General features: G+C 42.6%; 1 protein-coding gene across 1 annotated transcript in view; it reads right to left on the minus strand.

Moving 5' to 3' along the window:
- Positions 1 to 1,693: 1,693 nt before the first annotated feature.
- Positions 1,694 to 20,998, minus strand: part of LOC139158857 (perilipin-2-like) — a 29,819-nt gene continuing 10,514 nt past the window's right edge. The window contains exons 5-7 of the mRNA XM_070736197.1: positions 5,234 to 5,268; positions 4,056 to 4,184; positions 1,694 to 2,402 (exon numbers count right to left, since the gene is read on the minus strand). Of these exons, the coding sequence (XP_070592298.1) occupies positions 5,267 to 5,268 (2 nt within the window). The 3' untranslated portion in view covers positions 1,694 to 2,402; positions 4,056 to 4,184; positions 5,234 to 5,266. The remainder of the gene's footprint in view (positions 2,403 to 4,055; positions 4,185 to 5,233; positions 5,269 to 20,998) is intronic.

The following is a 20,998-nucleotide window of genomic DNA, read 5'->3' on the forward strand; positions in this document are numbered from 1 at the left end:
TTGGTTTTTTATGGAAATTGGGTTTTGGAAGGCTGACACCTAGAGTTAAAACCTAATGGTTATCTGTAATTTACTAAGCATATCTCTCCTCAATGCAGCAGCCACATTGATTCTGTTGTAGTTCCACCCTTTGATTTTCTGTTAATTGTTCTTTCTGACCTCTTTAGCCATTCATTTCCTCCTTGTCCCTGAAAACCCCCTCTAAATCCTCCTCACCTACCTCTTTCACAAAAACCTCTATCACTGCACTATTTTGATGAAAGACTTGAGCAAGAACCCAATTCTTCTCTCCTTCTGTTTGGTCCTTTCTGAACTTTTATTTCTATTACTCTTTTCATCCTGTACATCAATGACCTCTGCGATAATATCGCAAGCAACTGTGTGCTTTTTGCCGACGATGTGAAACTTTTCAACACCACTGACAACACACTCACTCTCCAAAAAGACCTCGACTTTGTCTCAGATTGGTCTAACACCTGGCAACTTCAAATATCAACCAACAAATGCTCTACCCTCCACATCGGCAAAAAGAATCCAAACCACATATATGAACTGAATAAACAAATTCTCTCAGCCAACCCACACTCAGTAAAAGACCCTGGAATACTAATAACAAATGACCTAAGTGCTAAAGCCCACTGCAACAATATCGCCGAAAAGGCTTCCAGAGTTGTTAACCTGATCCTACGTAGCTTCTGCTCTGGCAATCTCTCACTACTGACTAGAGCCTACAAAACCTATGCCAGACCCATTCTCGAATACAGCTCATCTGTCTGGAACCCACACCACATCTCAGACATCAACACTCTCTAAAACGTCCAAAGGTATTTCACCAGAAGAGCCCTTCACTCCTCCACTCGAAACAGAATACCCTACGAAAATAGACTAACTATCCTGGATCTTGAAAGCTTAGAACTGCGGCACCTAAAACACGATTTAAATATTGCCCACAAGATCATATGCTGCAACGTCCTTCCGGTCAACGACTACTTCAGCTTCAACAGCAACAACACAAGAGCACACAACAGATTCAAACTTAATATTAACCGCTCCAAACTTGACTGTAAAAAATATGACTTTAACAATCGAGTTGTCGAAGCGTGGAACTCATTGCCGGACTCAGTGGTGTCAGCCCCCAGCCCCCAACATTTCTCCCTAAGACTCTCCACGATTGACCTCTCCAGGTTCCTAAGAGGCCAGTAAGGGGCATACATAAGTGCACTGATGTGCCTATCGTCCCCTGTCCAATTGTCTTTCCTTATCTCATATATCATATATTTTCTCTCCATTCCTTCTACTTCTCTTCTTTCTTACTTTCTATCTTTATTTATATTACTTAATGTCTATTCTATTTCATATGTATTGTATATTGGACAAAGAATAAATAAATATTAGTATGTTTAATAAGCTATGTCTAGTAATTCTGAGATTGGGCGCAGCAGGAGGCAAGTCTAACATCAGTGAACCTTTATAAAAAGGAATTAAACTATTTTTGGGCAGTTAGGTTTTTGATAGAGCTGCATACGTGCAGAGAAACTGATCCTTGTGAGAGACTTCTTTTGAAGTTGCCTGCAAGAATGAATCAAACAACCTATCTAACCTCTAAAATGGAATATAATAAATTGCAACCTTCAAGAACCAGATCAAATACTAGAACCCGCTATTTCAAGCCACTTACACATTGCCACATCACAGCTGTTTAATTGCAATTTTATTTGTGTAAACAAATGTACAATTGCCTCTCACTTATTAAAAACTTCGATCTCTATAGTAATTAAAATTCTTAAGTTATACAGTTGAGTATTTGGCTAGTAGTCAACATAAAGTACACTTACAACTATATAATATTAAAAGAATCATGCATAATATGGAAGTGGCTAATAATTACTTTTAAAAGGTCAATCCATTTACTAATTTCTCTCATTTTCTAAGAGCCCAGCCACCTAAGTCTTGTCCAAGGAATGCATCGGAAGACCCCAGTTCTCAATATTATTAATAGGAAGAATTGATATATGTTATTTGTTTCATAAATTATTAAGAGTAAAGAACTAATATACGTTATTGTGTTTTATGGATTCCTCTGCTGAATATTCAGCAGGACAATAGGGTCCCTCTACCCATGGCTGACAAGTGTATTTAGCTATATATTCCATGACTTCAAACAGAGCCTTCCTGGCCTTGTTAATTTTCTCTGTGGTCTCTTTCATGAAGCCACTGGGAAGATCCTGGAAGGATGTGGCAGTAGAGAGGACAGCTTGTAGCTCTGTTAAATCACACTGAGCCTGTTGGACTTTTTGTTGAAGATGTTCAGGAAGGCTCTGCAGGTTGGTTAAGACATTCTGGCAGACCTCCTGCATCTTCTGTGCAACAGTGTAAGATGTGGCTAGAGAATGGGATTCCATCTGTTATGAAAAAAATGAACAAAAAGATCTGTTAATTGAACATCATAGGTGTTCATCTATGGCAGGGGTAGGCAAAGTTGGCTCTTCTATGACTTATGGACTTCAACTCCCAGAATTCCTGAGCCAATCATGCTAGCTCAGGCATTCTGGGAGTTGAAGTCTACATGTCATAGAAGAGCCAACTTTGCCTACCCCTGATCTATGGGATTATCTGAAGGGAGGGAGGGGGTGGGGAGAGAGATTGACAGACGGACATAGGGCAACTGAATATTCTTGTTTATGCATGGAGACACCATTGTTGATTGCTGTTCCCTTGATTTCAGCCATGCAGTACATGCCAGGTGGCAGAATTCAAATCTCCTCCCTCTTTTCTTCCTCAAACAATTTTCTGTATGTTGTGTATGTTCTATAAAGGATCTTAGACCCAGCTCTTCATCTCAGCCTTTTCATATATCCTGAGAAACACACCAACTCTCTTCTGGTTCTGGGAATAATTTTTGCATAAATATATAGTTTGTTTAATAATGTTGCAACATCCAATTTGCGTCAGCCACTGGGGATAAAGATTTAGTCCAGTGTTGGCGAAACGTTTTTGATCCGGGTGCCAAAAGGATGCGCTTGCGGGTGATAGGGCGTGTGTGTGTACCCACATCTGTAATGCAATGCTCTCCCCCACCGCATGCACACAACCCCCCCTGCGCTGCCCTTCCACATATGCGGACAGGCCTCACTGAAGCCTCCGGACTTCCAATAAGCTTTTAGGGCCTTTTTTTGCCCTTGCCCAGGGTTCAGAAAAGCCTCCTGAAGCCTGGAGATGGCAAAAAAACAGGCCAGGAGGCTTTGTTCCAGTTTTTGCTGGAGCAAAATGGCTTCAGGAGGCTTTCCTGAACTCTGGGGAGAGCAAAAACGGCCATAAAGAAGGCACGAATCCCAGCGGCCAATTAGGTCCCACAGAGGTGGCCTTCTCCAGGTCCCGTCGACCAAACAATGTCGGCTGGCAGGACCCAGGGGCAGAGCCTTCTCTGTGGTGGCCCCGGCCCTCTGGAATCAACTCCCTCTAGAGATTCAACCAGCCCTCACTCTCCTCGCCTTCCATAAAATGTTGAAGACCCACTTTTGTCGCCAGGTGTGGGCATAATTACCACCTTTCCCCCTCTTTTTAATTATGTTTTTGGCCTTACTGTATGATAGAGTAGGTTGAATGTGTGTGATTGCATAGTTAGGGATTTTATTATGTTATTAATACTTGCTTAAATTGATTTAATTTTTATTATTGGATTTGTAATGTATTGTACTACTGTTATGCTGTGAGCCGCCTCGAGTCTTCGGAGGGGGTGGCAGACAAATCTGATAAAGTATAAACTATAACTAAACTATAAATATCAGCGGACCAGCAGGCCCGAGCTGACAGAGGGCAATGCCTCACGTGCCGTCAGAAATGGCTTCGCATGCCACCACGTGTGCCATAGGTTCGCCATCCTTGATTTAATCTATTTAATAATGAATAATAATTACCAAATAAATCATAATTGTCTAGGTTTACCCAGTATGCCTAACCACAAACCATGGTCAAGGCAGAATCTTCACTGAGCAATGGCCATTCCCTATTTTTTTAATATCTTCAAAAGATGAATCATTCTCATGCTGAGATACCTCTGTCTGATTGGCTCCATTGCTCTGATCCTGCTTAGGTTCTCCTTTGTACCATTCCTTCCACATTTGGTACATTTTTTCGTGACCTCTGTGAACTTTGTAGTCCAATTCCTCCTTGGTATATTTTAGCTACAAAAAAGCAAAAAAAAAAAAGGAAAAGGGAAAGAAAAAAATCATGCACTCAAGCCTAGTGTTTTGCGTTTGGCCTCATAACTACAGTTTTGGCTCAAAGGCCAGAGCTATACATTCCCTACTCTTATCATAAGAGCCACAGCGGCACAGTGGTTAGAATCTAGAACTGCAGGCTATTTCTGACGGCTGCTTGCGAAGCTGGTAAAATGAGGACCTAGTTTTTTGCGGGGCAAAATTCTGAGGGTAGTAATAGCTATTGCTATCTTCAATTATTCAGAAAAATCTCTTAAGGAACTTCCATCAAGTTTATTCAGGAAGTATAGGTAGCCCTTGACCTATAACTATTCATTTTGTGACTGTTCAAAGTTACTGAAAGTCAGAAATTACTCTGTTTTTTCTTGTTATTCTGCATTATTTTGACTTTTTTCTGAACCATTCTTTCCTAGTCATTCTATGCTTCTGTAATACTTTTTCTTTCTTTATATATGATCTCTTATTGAAATGTAATAGTTTTCTTTAAAAAAAAGAAAATATTTTCCCCCAACAGACAAAATAAAAAAGAACCAGTGCACAATCAGCTGGGCATTTTTTCTTCATTATATAATTGCTGTAGCCTTTCGCATTAGCATTAATAAACAAGGCTCATTTTGGCCTGGGAACCTCAGAGGGCATTGCTAGTGATCTTCTAACATGACCAAAGTAGTTGTAGTGCATATTTGTGTGTGTGGGGGGGGGGGGGGGGGAAGGTTACTATTGGACAGAGGATTAAAGGAACAAATTGGAACTTCAAGCTTTGCAGATGTTTAAAGCATCCACCTCACCTTTTAAAATTCCTCCAGTGAGAGAAAATACTTAAATCTCTTTCAGCTTTGGATATTCCATTCCTCAAGCCCCATAAATGACCCCCCCCCCCAAATTGGCATATGTCCACTGGCCTGCCAAGGGGTTTGGCCTGCCAGTGGGACTGCCCTGTGTCACCTGTCCTATGACACAAGCAGCAGCAGCAGAAGTAGAGACGCCTCCCCTCTGCACGTTTTTTTACCTACCCTGAACACTGGCTGCTTTCTCCATCTTGTGGCTCCTGAAATGAGAATGCAAATATTATATCTATTGCCATAATTTCTTGGCAGGATGTCTGCCATTATAGTAGGGAGGGGGTCTTACCAGTGGCCTTACCATTTCCTTAATGGACTCCACAATAGGGGAGAGCCCTGGAGTCCATTTGGTTGGGATCACCATCCTGGGGAGAGAACGAAGGGCCTGGCATTCAGGTAGGGCAACAACCAAGGACTGTCCAAACAGCCCAGCCACCAATATTGGATCCTAACAACATTCAAAATATTATTGCCCAATATTATATAACAGTGTATGGCTGCTTTTCAGCAAATGGCTGTTTTTCCACTCTACATGGTGATTACCGGAGCTTGCTCTAGTCACCCACAAAACCAGGCCCAGCCTCTGCTGAACCAGCCTTCTTTGCAACACAAATCTTTGGAGGATTAGAGGATCATAATTATTCAGATACCTCAGGTAATGAGAGCCAAGCCTCAGCAATGGAAGAGGCAGAGTGTCAGGATGAGGCCCTCTCTGCTGATGAAGCTTTACCAATAGAGCAGCCTACTCCTGCAGGCCTTTTTCCACCAGCCTTATTTAAATCACTTCTCCAGAAGGCTACGACTGCTTCTGGCCTGGCCACGCCTCCTATCACAGGAACTGGAAACAAAGCTTCTACTTCCATTCCATATATTGCTGAACAAGTCCAGGCAGTGGCCCTTATTCCAGCTCCTCAGCTGTTCATTGATAACATTCAGAAGCAGTTCACTGTTCCTGTGGCAGACTCAATACCTCCAACTTTTGACAAGAAGCATTTCAATGTAGCTCTTGAGCTAGCAAACTTGCTCAAGCCCCTAACTTATCACCTACAGTTAACAACAATGGCAAAAAAAAAAGATAGTAAAATGGGGCAAAACTCACTTAACAAATGTCTCACTTAACAGCTGAAAGTTTGGGTTCAATTCTGGTCATAGGTTGAGAACCACCTCTATAACTCATAGAAGCTTTCCTAGGGCTAAGATTCCAGGCTTTCCCTCCCATCTGTCCATCCACTCCCAGCTCCCAAATTTCCAACTTCTCTTCCCTCCAAGAATATAAACAGGAAGGAGGACCCCTGTGTTATTGATTGATGGTTATAAGAGCCAATCAGCATTCACTGAATTTGTGGGTAATAGGAAATGGCCTTTCCCAACACAAGGCCTCCAAATCAGGCCTGAGATGAGAGATGTTGAGATGTGGTCCATGCTGTTTGTCCTCCTGTAATTCCCCCCAGGATGAGACAGCCAGTGTTTTCAATGGTTTGCATCAGGGGTAGGTTCCAACTTCCCTCGCTGCTGGTTCGCATGGGTGCGCTTCGTGGGAGGGCCAGTTCTTTGTGGGCACACATGCACAGTAAGAAAAAAATCCCCTCCCCCCAAAAAACCCCAAAGCCAAAAAAAAAATATGTGGCCTCCATATGCACAGTACAGGAACTTGGCTTCTGCACATGCTCAGGAGGAAAAACATTTTTAAAATGTGGTGGGAATTTTTTTTATTTTTAAAGATGGTGGTGCCCATGGACCGGCACTGACCAATCCGGTTTTGTGACATTATCATGACGGCACCAGCGGGTGGCTACCGGTTCTTGTGAACCAGTACGAACTGGGAGAAACCCACCTCTGGTTTGTACACTTTTTGCAGTGAAGAGAGACACACAAACACAAAAGCCCATAATTAACTATGAGTAGGTTTATGATGGCGATAAAATACCAAGGCAAAACAAAGCAAGGCAACAGGAAGGAATTATTACACCGGATATTTCCATTTGGGAGCAAATTTTATTTATTTAGACTGGTCTATATCATATACGTGGCATATACATGGATATTCTAATTTTTCAAGTTTCACCTGCAGCATCACATGATGCTAGATTAGTTAGACCAGCTGGACATGCAAATCCAGATTCTCAATACAAAGTTATGGACTTTCTTAACTTAATTTTGATTTTTCATATTATATGGGCTTAGAAGTCAAAATCTTTTAAAAATCAGTTTCTCTGAAAATTTGATGGGCTTAAAAGACCATACATTTCATTAGGGGTTTAACATAGATGTGGCTGCTCCATCTTATTCTTATTTATCTGAAAGTTCTAGGTTAATATTTGTTTTAAATTATTATAGATGTATAGACATTTGGTCCTACCTCAAGGCATTGTTTTAAACCAGGGGTCTCAAACTCAATTTACCTTGGGGGCCGCTGGAGGTAGAGTCTGGGTGAGGCTGGGTCACATCAGGTTTTCCCCCAAAAAAGCTCTTACAAAAACATTCCAATGTTATCAAATGTCTTTATTTTTTCATCTTATTTTATGTTTAAAAATAAAAATAAATTAACAAATTCATAAGAAAAATAAAAATAAATCAGTAATAAATAAAAAAAATGAAAATGATAATAATAACAACAACAACAATAATAATAATAATACAGCAGATATAGAAGACTGAAGAAACCACATATACTGTAGTTGCTGACTAGAGAAATGTAATTAGTATTATTGAGATTCAAATGTCTGTATTAATAGTTCTTTAACATTTAACTTTCTGAACATGAATGGAACATTGAACATGAACTGTTTTGAACGTGGCTTCTTCTCCCTACTTCTTGCTGCTAGAGATCTGGCAGCTCTTACTCTTGCATAGCCAAGCCACATTTGGTTTAAGGGAGGAAGCAGTTGAGATCCTCCATAGGGCTTGGAGATGCTCATCAGTAAGTCTGGACCTGTACTTGGATTTGTTAAATCAGAAGCTGGTGGCCGAGGAAGGTTAACAGCTCTTTATTGGCAATCAGGAACAGTTGAAGTGACCAGCTCGCAGGTAGGAAGTGACTGCTGGCTACCGGCTAAAGCTGCGCCTTATATACCTTGCTGGCGCGGGGAAAACAGCCGTGAGTTCCTCTTTTTTAAACTTTTGCGCCAAGGTTTCCCTTGGCCACGACTTAAGCCAATCAGCGGTTACCTTTATTTAAAAGTACAAACATAACACCCTTCCCCCCATAGCTTGAACAAACTGTCAATCATTTAGATGTGTGACGTAGTCTTGTAGCCTGATTGGTGGCTTGCCGACTCGCCCAGACCTGCACAGTTCAGTTTGCAGGGAGTTGTCCTCCTGGTCGACTGGCTCCTGTGCTGCTCCGTCCTGGTAAAGATTGTCTTGCCCTATGGACGTAGAAGTGGCCTTTCCAACGCCAGCCGCCAGGGTTCCAGGGCAGCCGCCGCTGGATGCCAGAAGAGGATGCGCTGAGTAGTCTGGTTGGTTTTGGTAATTCCCATGCGTTTGATCTACGGGAAAAATGTCATTGTTACTTTGTGTTAACTCACTTGGATGTCGTTTTCTGATTTGGTCTATGTGTCTGCGCCAGATTTTCCCATTGGCTGGTTGGATCGTTTATGATTTGGGGCCGGTTTTGGATTCAATTGTCCCCTCTCTCCAGTGGAGATTTGAGTCAAAGTCTTTTGCATAGACTGGGTCACCCATTTTAAAAGTCCGTTCTGGTTCCGTTGTATGCTTATCTTTCCTTTCGGAATACTCTGGGTGAATTCTGTCCAGCTGGGAACGGAGTTTCCTCCCCATGAGAACTGGACTTTTGTTTGTGCTAGCCGACGGGGTGATGTCCTGGACTAATAGGAATTCGCCCAGCTGCTGTTGCCATTCTCCAGGTGCTGACCGATACAGGGCTTCTTTTGTGAACCTCAACATGCGTTCAAACCGGCCACTAGCGGCCGGGAAATGGGGAGATATTAATGCATGTCAGATCCCTCTTTCGGCCAGGAAGACCTCCATTTGCCTGGAGGTTAGTTGTGGGGTGATGTCCTGGACTAATAGGAATTCGTCCAGCTGCTGTTGCCATTCTCCAGGTGCTGACCGGTGCAGGGCTTCTTTTGTGAACCTCACCATGCGTTCAAACCGGCCACTAGCGGCCGGGAAATGGGGAGATATTAATGCATGTCGGATCCCTCTTTCGGCCAGGAAGACCTCCATTTGCCTGGAGGTTAGTTGTGGACCGTTGTCTGAGACGAGCACATCCGGCAGTCCATGTGTTAAGAAAAGTCTCCGCAGCCCCTTTATTGTAGCTGCTGTTGTAGTTGAGGTCATTAAGACAATCTCCAGCCGCTTGGAGTATGCATCGACCACAATGAGGAATGATTGTCCCGCTAGAGGTCCTGCGAAGTCTATGTGTATTCGGGACCATGGTCCCTTTGGTGTCTCCCACTCCGTTGGTTTGGTCTTTGGTGGGTCTGGGCGAGTTTGTTGGCATGGGTGACATGTGGCTACCCAGGTTTCTATGTCCTGATCTAAACCTGGCCACCAAAGGTGGCTCCTGGCCAGGCTTTCATCTTTACCATGCCTGGGTGATCCTGGTGTAACAATTTCAATGCTTTCTTCTGCAGCTGTTTAGGAATTACCACCCTGTCACCCCACAATATGCAATCTCTTAATACACTTAATTCAGTTTGTCTGTTCTTGAATACCTGACATGTCTCTTTTGGAATTTTCCCCGGCCACCCTTTAAGTACCCATTGTTTTACTCGGGATAACAAGGGGTCTATTTCTGTCTCTCTGGCTATTTCCGCTGCCGTTATTAATGGGTTTTCTTGCATTTCTATCAGCAATACATTGGACGCTGGGGCTGGGTCGTGTACTAATTCTGCCTGAGGACACCTACTTAACACGTCTGCGTGCCCAATTTCCTTCCCCCTCCCTGTGCTTAAGTACATAATTATAAGCAGCTAAAAAGATCGTCCAACGGGTCATTCTCGGAGACAGAAATGTGGGGGTCTGCTTATCTCCTGCTAAAATGCCTAACAATGGCTTGTGGTCCGTAATCAATGTAAAAGGGTGGCCAAACAAATATCCATGGAAGCGTTTAACGCCTGCAACTAAAGCTAATGCCTCCTTATCTAAATGAGAGTAATTCCTTTCTGCAGGTGAAAGGGTTTTAGAATAAAACGCAAATGGGGCATCTGCGCGGGGAAAACAGACGCTAGTTCCTCTTTTTTAAACTTTCGCAACAAGGTTTCCCTTGGCCGCGACTTAAGCCAATCAGCGGTTACCTTTATTTAAAAGTACAAACATAACAGGATTTATTGAAGTTCAAGGTAGAGAAGAGCTTTTCGCACAAGTATGTGCTCCCAAAAAGACACATGGTCCACTTGAACATTCGGGAAAGCTCAGGGAAGCTGGGGGGGCAATTCTGTCAAAAATTGCCCGAGCTTGTCTGCTTTTCCACTCACCTCCCTGAACTTGGCTTTGAGTTCAGAGTTGCACTGCAGGTCAATGAGCACCATTTGAAGCACAGGAGGGGTATCCTGCACATCAAAGGAGAAGGGGTTCCCAAAAATTTGAAATGTTGCTCTGTGCGTCGTGAAGTCTGCAAATCTGTGATCAAATTCCTCCTGTAGCTTCAAAATGACATCCACATACTCCTCACCACTGAATGGTGTGCCTGCATCTATGAGTGCCTTGCATGCTGGGAAATGGCAAATGTTTGTCTGAGAAAGCTGGGCTTTCCATAACATACGTTTTGTAGAGAATGCTCTCACATTGTCATAGGCAGCACTGACAAGTTGCCCCTGGCCTTGTAACTTTTTGTTCAGTACAGTAAGCTCATGTATTGATATCAACAAAAAAAGCTAAGTCCATAAGCCATTTTGTATCACTTGGCGCAGGAATAGCAATCCCATCTTTCTCCACTTCCGCTCTCAACTCAAAAAATCTCTTCAATATGTTTCCCCTGCTGAGCCAACGTACCTCGGTGAAGTAGAGCACATCCCCATATTCTGACTCCATTTCCTCTAAAGAAGCCTGAAACCTGTGCTTTAAGCCCCTGGATCTGATACTCCTCAGCATGTTTAGTTGTGTAATGACATTTCAAATTGTATTCTTTGTGCAAATAAGACACGTGCTCATCACCAACCTTTTTTCTTCACTGCAGGCTTTGAAAAAGACATGTTTAGGGCTGTCTTATATATAATTGCCCCCCGGAGGCGGAGTAAAGACGCTGAGACATATATTGTGGATTAATTAAGGGTCATTTATTAGTTAGCATAATTTTAAATAAATTTAAATACGTAACTTGGAATATTTAATTCAAAACAAACTAAGGACCTGCAGAGCCAAACTAACGGGGCGGAAATTCCTAAATAACTAAATGCGCCACACCCCCTAACCAATCCAGTCCGCACCGTCAGTGTGGAATAGGCGAAAAAACGGCCGCCTCTAAAGGGGAGGCCGCAAAAAATTCCTATTCGGCCCCAAAGGCGACCTCCTTATGACACACTGTTGATAGCGGAGGGTAGGCGGGTGTTCGCTCCAATTGCCGCAATGCGGAGGTCCCTTCCGGATCGCCCTTAAATTATTAGTTTTGCTTTGCAGAGTCACTTAAAAACAAAACAGAAACACCAACTTTAAACCACATTTCGGGGGGTGGGGGTGGAAAGCAACTCAGGTTAGTCATACATACCTCAAAGCCAACGATAAAGCCACTTCTGGCCTCAGTGGTCTTTATATACCTATAAAAACATGAAAAGGCAGAGGCGGGCTATCATTGACTGACAGTTCCAAAAAGCAATCAAAAGCTTCTTCCACTGCTGAATGGGAGATAAGGAAAATTGTGTTAGGAAAGACAATGGTTTTAACAACCCACAATCAGGTTGATTAAGAATTATGTTAACTAGAATTAAAAACATCCAGAGGAGCCGATGCTAGAAAAGGTAGCTATAAATTTATAGTAACCATATCTGTCCTTTATTAAAAAGGGCAATCTTTTATTTTTTTAAAAAACCTTTCCTTTAGATTTATTAAAAAATTCATCATTATTCTAGGTCTTGCTGTTTTATTTTTCTTCATTCTACAGAGTTGTAAACACAAAGAATTAAATGTTTGTATTCTTATGAACCTCTTTCAGATTTATCCCTTTTGGGGATTATACTTTATTTTTTTCCAAGGTGTAGGTTCCTTTCCTGGTGTAGGTCGTCTCTGATTTACAACCAGTTTAATAGCCATTCAAAATTATAATGTACTCAGTTATCGCATCGTCAGATGATTGCATTTTGTGTGCCTGGCAGCCAAACTTGCATTTATGATGGCTTGCAATGGCCCATGGTCATGTCATCACATTTGCAACACTTTTTGCCAATGGCAAAACCGCCCACTGGTTAAAACGGATTTGCACTTACGACCACATGTTTTGCTTAATAATCACAATGACTTGCGTAAGGATGGTCATAAAAACAGTTGTAACATTAAATCTTATCAAATAGTGACTCAACTTATGACTGCGGTACCTTAACAACTGATATTCAGATCCTTATTATAGTTGTAAATTTTGGACTACTGACCGTCCTATTTCATTAGTATTTCATTATCCTATTAGATTTCTTTGTGCCTTTGTTTCTTTAGTGTTATGCAGCTTAGCTATTTATCATTGCTGTATCTTTATTTAGTGTTATGCAGCTTAGCTATTTATCATTGTTGTATCTTCTTGCTGTGAGATTCCGGATGCTGCGCATGTGGAGCAACCGTAATCTCGTGCGCAGACGTTCTTCCAGCAGCAAAAATTCTGTGCATGCATGGAATCAAAACCCGTGATTTTAGCTGCCAGAATTGCTTAGGTTGTGCGTGCATTGCGCCTGCAAGACCGGCGGCAGTGGACCGAGACTACGCACTCCATTGCCGCTGCCGGAATAGCGTTTCCAACCATTCTGGGTCCTGCCCATCCCTACATAGTGCAGTCTCCTGGAGTTCTGCATTCCCTGCAGGCTTTTCACAGCCAACTACCAACTCACCTCTGGAGGTGCCTGGAGCTGGTTCTTCCTCCTTCTGTTGCAGCTCCTGGGGAAGGAAGGAAAGGCTGTTATTTGTACCAGTTTGCTCTTTCTGTACTTGCCCTCTGCTCTTCCCACGTAGCATATTGGACTCCTTCCTATCTGAGGGGCTCGTCTTCTGGCATTGTTTTGATGCTTTTCTTGGGGTTTTCTTACTAAGGATACTGGAGGAGGCTGCCATTTCCTTCTCCAGTAGACCACATTGTGCCAGCATCCCCCACTAGGACCTGTCTGATTGGGTGGCCCTGCACAGCATAGCTCATTGCTTCATTGAGCTTCGCAAGGCAAGGCATTGATCCCTGAAGAGGGTAGAATACATACCTCTAATTCCTGGAGGAGGCGCTCCAAGCTGTCCGGGGTGTTTCCCTCCAGGCTGCCCAAATTCGCCGGACTGTTCTCTGGAGAATCCTGTGGACGACAATGATCCCATTCTAAATTACCAATCTCATTACTAGGAAGAATTGCCACAATAAAAATGACCATATTACCCAAATTTCTATATTACTTCCAAACAATCCCAATTAAATTAGAAGGAACCTTTAAAAAAAAAAATAGACAAATTAATATCCAAATTTATATGGCAAATGAAGAGACCAGAATTAGACTTAAATGGACACAAGATAGCCCTATGCAAGGCGGACTTGGCTTACCCGACTTCAAACTCTATTACCGAGCAGCAGCCCTAACATGGGTTAAAGAGTGGACACAACTTCAAAATACGAGACTACTAGCTTTGGAAGGATATGATATCCAGTCCGGATGGCACAGTTTCATTTGGGACAGCAAATCTACTACACACTCATATTTTAAACACCATCTGATAAGGAAGTCATTAATAGACAACTGGAACTTAATTAGGAAGCAACATTATTTTAAAATACCACTATGGTTCTCAAGCATAGAAGCAATAATTTACCCAAACACTATAAGTCGACAAAAACTATTAAACTATTCACAGTTATTAAATAAAGACTCAAAATTAAAAACACGAACACAGTTAAATGAAGAAGGAATAAAAGTGGATTGGTGGTGTTATCACCAAATATCATCTAGATTCCATGTAGACATAAAGAAATATGGAATACAGAAAAACTACACTCCATTAGATAAAATCTTATCAGGGCCCCACAAGAAATCAATTGCAAACATTTACAAAATACTCCAAGAACACCAAAACGTGGAAGAAATAGTAAAAGGGAATATGATTGCTTGGGCAAAGAATATAGGTCACACAATACAATTGTACCAATGGGAAAAAATATGGCATACCAATTACAAAATCACAAAATCCACCGCATACAAAGAAAATGCAATAAAAATGTTTTATAGATGGCATGTGCCCCCTGAAAGGCTAGCAAAAATGTACACCAACCTCAAGCCTAACTGTTGGAAGTGTGGTGAGAAACAAGGTTCATATTTTCATATGTGGTGAACCTGCAGACAAGTTAAAGGAATCTGGCACAAACTTCAGAAATGGATAAAGGAAATAACTAAGATTGAACTAGAAATGAAACCTGAAATATTTTTGCTTGGCATTATTGAAAATCAGATGAATAAGGAACATTATTACCTAATACAACATCTAATAACATCAACGAGAATAGCTATCGCACAATTTTGGAAGAATGAAAACATGCCAAATGAAAGGAATTTAATTAAAAAAAATGTTACATTGTGCTGAAGCAGATAAACTAACAATGGAACTAAAAGAAAAAGAAAAAACAAAATACTACCAAATATGGGAATAATTTTACATTTGGTTAAATAAAAGAACACCCCTTTATAGTGCTGCGAGATAAAGAAAAAACTTAAAGAACAATCTTTTTTTAAAAAGTCAATACAGTGGTCCCCCGAGTTTCGCGATCCGAAGTGTGGAATCAGAAGTGTGGAAAGTGTTCTCACTGAGAGTTAGCAACTTGAGAGGGCAAAAAAACCAGGTTCAAATCGGACTTGGAAATCAGAAGTGACAGAACGACTCGTGCCCCAAGAAAGCCGGTGACAGGGGCGAATCGGGCGGGCGGGGGTAGCGGCGAGGAGCCCGGAGACGCTGGGGGGGGTGGCCGGCATGAAAAATAACCATTGCCAGCCTCCGAACTGCCGTCGCCACACCATCTGTGCATGCGCGGCCATGGAAAACAGGACACGCTTGCGCAGATGGTGTTTTCACTTCCGTGCCGCTCATCGCGAGGTTACGATTATCGCGAGGGGTCTTGGAACGGAACCCTCGCGATAATCGGGGGACCACTGTATAGTTTTTTGCTTGGTTTATTTGATAAGAACTTACGACATAAGAATTCAACTATAACAACATACAACTCAAACCACTGGTCTTAACACCGCCAAGAATTTTTTTTTTAAAAAAAGAGAGGACGCTGTCAACAATCTCTACTACAGGAGAAGAGAAGAAATATATTTCTTGCTTGTTTTTTCTGTTCTCTGTATTTTATGTAAATGTACTGTTTGTCGTTATTGTCTTATTATATATACAGTGGTACCACGGTACTCGACCACAATTCGTTCCAAAAGTGTGGTCGAGAACCGATTTGGTCGAGTACCAAATTTATTTATCTCATAGGAAATAATGGAAATGGATTTAATTGGTTCCCAGCCAATGTTAACTCTCTGAGAACCAATTAAATCTATTTTCTTTATTTCCAATGGGATAAATAAATTCGGTACTCCAAGCTGCAGGAAGGGTGGGGGCTGCTGCAATCCCGGCAGCTTCGGGGGGCTGCTTTCCTCATTGCTTCCTCTTATTATATGTATGCAGCTGCAAAAACTTTCTCCTTCCCGGCGCCGCCGTTGCAGCCGCCGGGAAGGAGAAAGTTTTTGCAGCTGCTTACAGGTAATAAGAGGAAGCAATGAGGAAAGGAGCCCCGCGAAGCTGCCGGGATTGCAGCAGCCCCCGGCGGTAACATTTCGGATAATGAACAAAATTTTCTCTGGCTGTTTGGTATCTGAATTTTTGTTCAGATACTGAAGCAAATTTTTGCCGAAAATTTTGTTCGTTATCCGAAATGTACGAGAACCAAAGCGTTCGAGTACCGAGGTACCACTGTATGTAAATAAAAATTATTTTTTTTTAAAAAAAAAGAATACATACCTCTAATTCCTGGATGAGGCGTTCCAAGCTGTCCGGGGTGTCTTCGTCCAGGCTGCCCAAATCAGTGAAACTGTCCTGAGAATCCTGTGGACAACAATAATCCCATTCTCCATTAAGGACACCAGTCCCTGCTTATTTGTGGCAAAGGAGCAATTGGCACCAGAGCTTGGGAGCATGTGGCTAACCTAAGTACCATCTCCCAAGGGCCGGGTGTCCCCCTGCTCCGCTGCCCAGAACGCTCCAGCACCGCTCGGTCAGGGTAGGAGAACTAACTAGGGGGACTCCACCCCTCCCCAACTGAGAAGACTTTGTCTTACTTACCCAAGGGCTGGAGGATCCCAAAAATGAGGCCAGGTCCAGGCTGCTCCCTGACCCCATTTGAGCTGTCATCGAATCCTGCAAATGAAGATACGGAGGCTAAATCCTAAGCTTTCTGCGTCCCAGTAAGATTGAGAAAGGACAGGGTGCATCAGGCCCTATGGGCCAACAGCAAGCCTTAAGGCTAGGGCGATGCCTTCAGTCCTGATGGGAGGGGGAGAAAGCTTTTGCAAGCCTTAAGCTTAGAAGGATATCTACCATAATTTCTCCCCCTCCCATCAGGAGTCAAGGCATCGCCCTAACCCTCTCACCCTCTGCCCCCCTGCCAAAGGTTTCTTACCTCCGAGGGCTCTCGACGCCAGATGGTATAGGTCGTCTCTCTGGGGGAAGAAAACAAAGGGGACAAAGATCAAAAGCAGCCATGGCCCATTTTGCAAAAGTGACCATGTGGAGGCTCCCAGAGCCCTTCCAGCTGGCCTGCCAAGGGGTTTGGCCTGCCAGTGGGACTGCCCTGTGTCATCTGTCCTTTGACACAAGCAGCAGCAGCAGAAGCAGAGACGCCTCCCCTCTGCACGTTTTTTTACCTACCCTGAACCCTGGCTGCTTTGTCCATCTTGTGGCTCCTGAAATAAGAAGGCAAATATTATATCTATTGGCATAATTTCTTGGCAGGATGTCTGCCATTACAGTGGGGAGGGGGTCTTACCAGTGGCCTTACCAGTTCCTTAATAGAGGAGAGCCCTGGAGTCCACCTTCTGAGAACAAAGGGCCTGAGTCATTCTTCTGTTAGCCAAAGTAGAGGCAGAGGGTAGAGATGCCTCCCCTCTTGTAAACCTTACTCCTAGCCACCTTCTTGGGGGCTTCAGAGTCCCTCGGATGAGAGGACACTCACCCCACGAAGGCCAGGTCCCTGCCAGACTTCGATGTATTTGGGGTCCTGGCAGCCCCAGCCATCGATATCTGCAAGTAAAAAAAAAATCCAAAGAGCTCTTCTTCAGTTTTCTAGGCTGGCCAAGTTCCCCCCAGTGGGATTTCCACCCTTCCCCCACCCAGATTTGAGGAATGGCCACCCACTGGCCACGTTGCAGAAGCGTACTTACTCCAGGAGGTGTCTCTTCTCCTCCTCTTCCTCCTCCTTCAGTCCTGCCCAAAAGAAGAAGGTGGCATGTCAAAAACATCCATCTCTAGCTGAGCCTCTCCTTTCTCAGCCTGGCCTGTCAGCCTGCCCATCTTTTTGCCCCTGAAGGCCCCTCTGCACAGAAAGTCATTTTGGGGAGAGGATCTTACAGACTCTGCAGACCTTCAGCGGTGCCTAGGGATGGGCAGCAACCACTTTCAGCTGGAAAACTCCCTCATTGTCCAGGTTTACTGCCTTATAAATAAAGTACAGGCTGGAGTGGGAGCGCTGGAGGTGATTGCTTTTTTTCCACAGTTGTCCATGAGAGGCAGAGAATTGCAAAGCAACAGCCATCCCCCTCACAGGCCCATCCAAACGGAGATGCTGCCATTGTCCAAGTTTATTTCCCTCCTGACCCTCCCCTGCCACCGCCGCTCTCCTACAGCCGCTCATGGACAACTGCGCTCGGCGAGCCGCTGGGGATTTGGAAACACCAGGGATTTGGTGGCACCTTTTAAATAAAGTAAAGTCCTGATTTTCCTTTCTCTCGACTGCCCAGAGTGAATGAAACATTTCGCTTCTCAGGGTGCTGGGACGAGGATTCTTCTCCCTCTGCTACTAATCCATTTGAACACTTTTAATTATTCAATTTTTTCAAGTTTTTTCTTACAATGCTTATAAACTCTTAGTTCTCGTTATAATCCATAGAACTATTTCTTTTTTTAATGGTAATTTTATTTAAGATTACAATTTTACAACAAAGTAACAAATCAATATGTTTTACAGAACTGAAGAAGTTTCCTTCGATCCTTACTGAAAGAAGTTACTAAGGACAAACTTTAAGGAATAAATAGCGAAAGAGTATTAAATTTTTTATTTTAAAAAGTTTCAAATGCCTATTGGTTCAGATAAATTTTAAATAACATTTTGGAGTTAATTATAAAGACCCATTCTCATAGGAAAATATAATTTTTAATTATTTAAAAAATAAAAAAGTCTAAAATTTGGGCATTAAAGGAAAATAGATGAAATATTACAATTATAAAAAACCACTCACCCTCAAATTATAAATGTAGAATGAAGCAAAATATTTTAACATTGCACATACTAAAAATATTTTGAACAATGAACCTAGAAATTAACTTTAAGAGTTTCTTCCTCTACAGATACACTACTTTGTAAATTGTTACTTTGTTGCAAATTGTAATCTTAAATGAAATTACCATTAAAAAAAGAAATAGTTCTACGGTTTATAATGAGAACTAAGAGTTTATAAGCATTGTAAGAAAAAAACTAGAAAAAATTGAATAATTAAAAGTGTTCAAATGGATTAGTAGCAATTCTTAAATATCTGATTTGCAAACCGATGGAAAAAAGTATAATTCAAAGATTCCTAACAACTGAAAAACCCTTAACTGGGTGCTGACTCTGGCTTCATCCTGACCATCTGCACCCTCACGCAATGTCCTTAGGACAGTGGTTCCCAACCTTTCTTTGACCATACCCCACCTAAGCATCTCTAAAATTGTGACCCCCCCCTGACATATAATTGTTACTATTCAAAAGTGAATTTCTCAGCCAAAGGAAGCGTAAAAGGCCATTAACTTGGTTTAAACAAGGTTCCAATCGCTCCCATTAAAAATCAAATTGCCCCCCTGTAGGGCGTGGGCCCCACGTTGGGAACCATGGCCTTAGTAAAAAGTTTGGCTGCCCTATCCTGGTGTTGTCCCACCATGGCCAGGGTTTAAGGAGAAGGGGGAGGTGGTACCTGGGAATGGCTTCATCTTCTCCTGTGCAGCAGCAAAATCTTCTTCGCAAATATTTCCAAAATCTCTGTGAAATAAAATAGACATGTTAAAAGAGTTGGGAAGCATGAACTTCCTCCCCTACTGCGAGATTCCTCCCATTTGAGATATCAACACTTACCCTGCAGCACTTTCTGGCTGCCATGCTGAGACTTCACCCGGTTAGAATGCTCTGGGGAGGGGCTTATCAGGGCAACTGACAACCAGGTTCCCTTGGCAACAGGTAAACAATAGCCATTGTCTATGTCTACACAAGTGGGGCAGCTCACCTGGGTCTAGGGAAGGCCAGTGGCTGACTCTTTTGGTGACCTTTGGCCTCTGCATTTCCTGTGGGTAGTTGTCTGTTCATGAACAACAGGGAAGTACCATCATTGTGGCACAAAGCACAGAGGGCATCATGGCATCCTAGGGCGGAATCGACTTTTAGTCCAACTCTCTCTCTCCACTTATATTATGAGTTATGGGGGCTGCGTATCCCTACATCTATGGTTACATAATTGCAATTAGATGCTCGGCAATTGTCTTACATTGGTCACTGTTTGCATCCTTCTGGAATCCATGTGATGCCTCGATTTAGGACTGCAACAACTTACAAATGTTCAATTGCAGTCTTAAGTTGAGGATTACTGTTATTGATAATGGGACTTCACATTAGAGAGATTCTGTACTGAAATACATTCACTGCCCTAATATATATAGAGAGACAGTTCTTCTTTCCTCAGGAATGGACTTGGTAGTAGCAAATATATTCTATTTTAAATTTCCAAATATACACTAGGAACAAAATAAAAATAAAAATAGACACCCAGTTTAAAGTAACCAGTTTCCCAACTTGTACAAAATCAGATACAATGAAATATGAAAGCACACGCTTCACGGAAACTGAACAATTTCTGACTTTCTTTTAAATCCAATTTTGCATTTTTGGTTCTAAAATATCCATTGTATCATATCGCTATAGTTTTTATTCTTCCTGTAATGGGAGAATTCAAAATATTGGAAACAGGATTAGGTAGACATAGGACAAGTAGTCATTAGGGTTCATTTAGAGTTCATTTAGTGACTGTTGAAAGTTACAATGGCACTGAAAATAGGAACTTATGACCACTTTTCAAACTTATGACCTTTGTATCAATCCCTTGATCATGTAATCAAATTGAGATGTTTGGCAATTGGTTCATACTTATGACCACTGCTGTCTCCCAAGTTCATATAAAGCCCTTCATGGCATAGGAGCAGATTATCTCCGAGACCGCCTTCTGCCGCACGAATCCCAGCGACCGGTGAGATCCCACAGAGTTGGCCTCCTTAGGATCCCGTTAACCAAACCATGTCGGCTGGTGGGACCTAGGGGAAGAGTCTTCTCTGTGGGAGCCCCGACCCTCTAGAATCAGCTCCCCCCAGAGATTCTCACTGCCTCCACCCTCCTTGCCTTCCAAAAGAGCTTAAAAACTCATCTTTGCCGCCAGGCTTGGGACATTTACATCTTCCCCCTGATCAATGAATGTTTCAAGTATGAGTGTTGAATAATTGGTTTGATAGGTTTTACTTTCTTTT

Source organism: Erythrolamprus reginae, chromosome 2, assembly GCF_031021105.1.
Source record: "Erythrolamprus reginae isolate rEryReg1 chromosome 2, rEryReg1.hap1, whole genome shotgun sequence".
Lineage (NCBI taxonomy): Eukaryota > Metazoa > Chordata > Lepidosauria > Squamata > Dipsadidae > Erythrolamprus > Erythrolamprus reginae.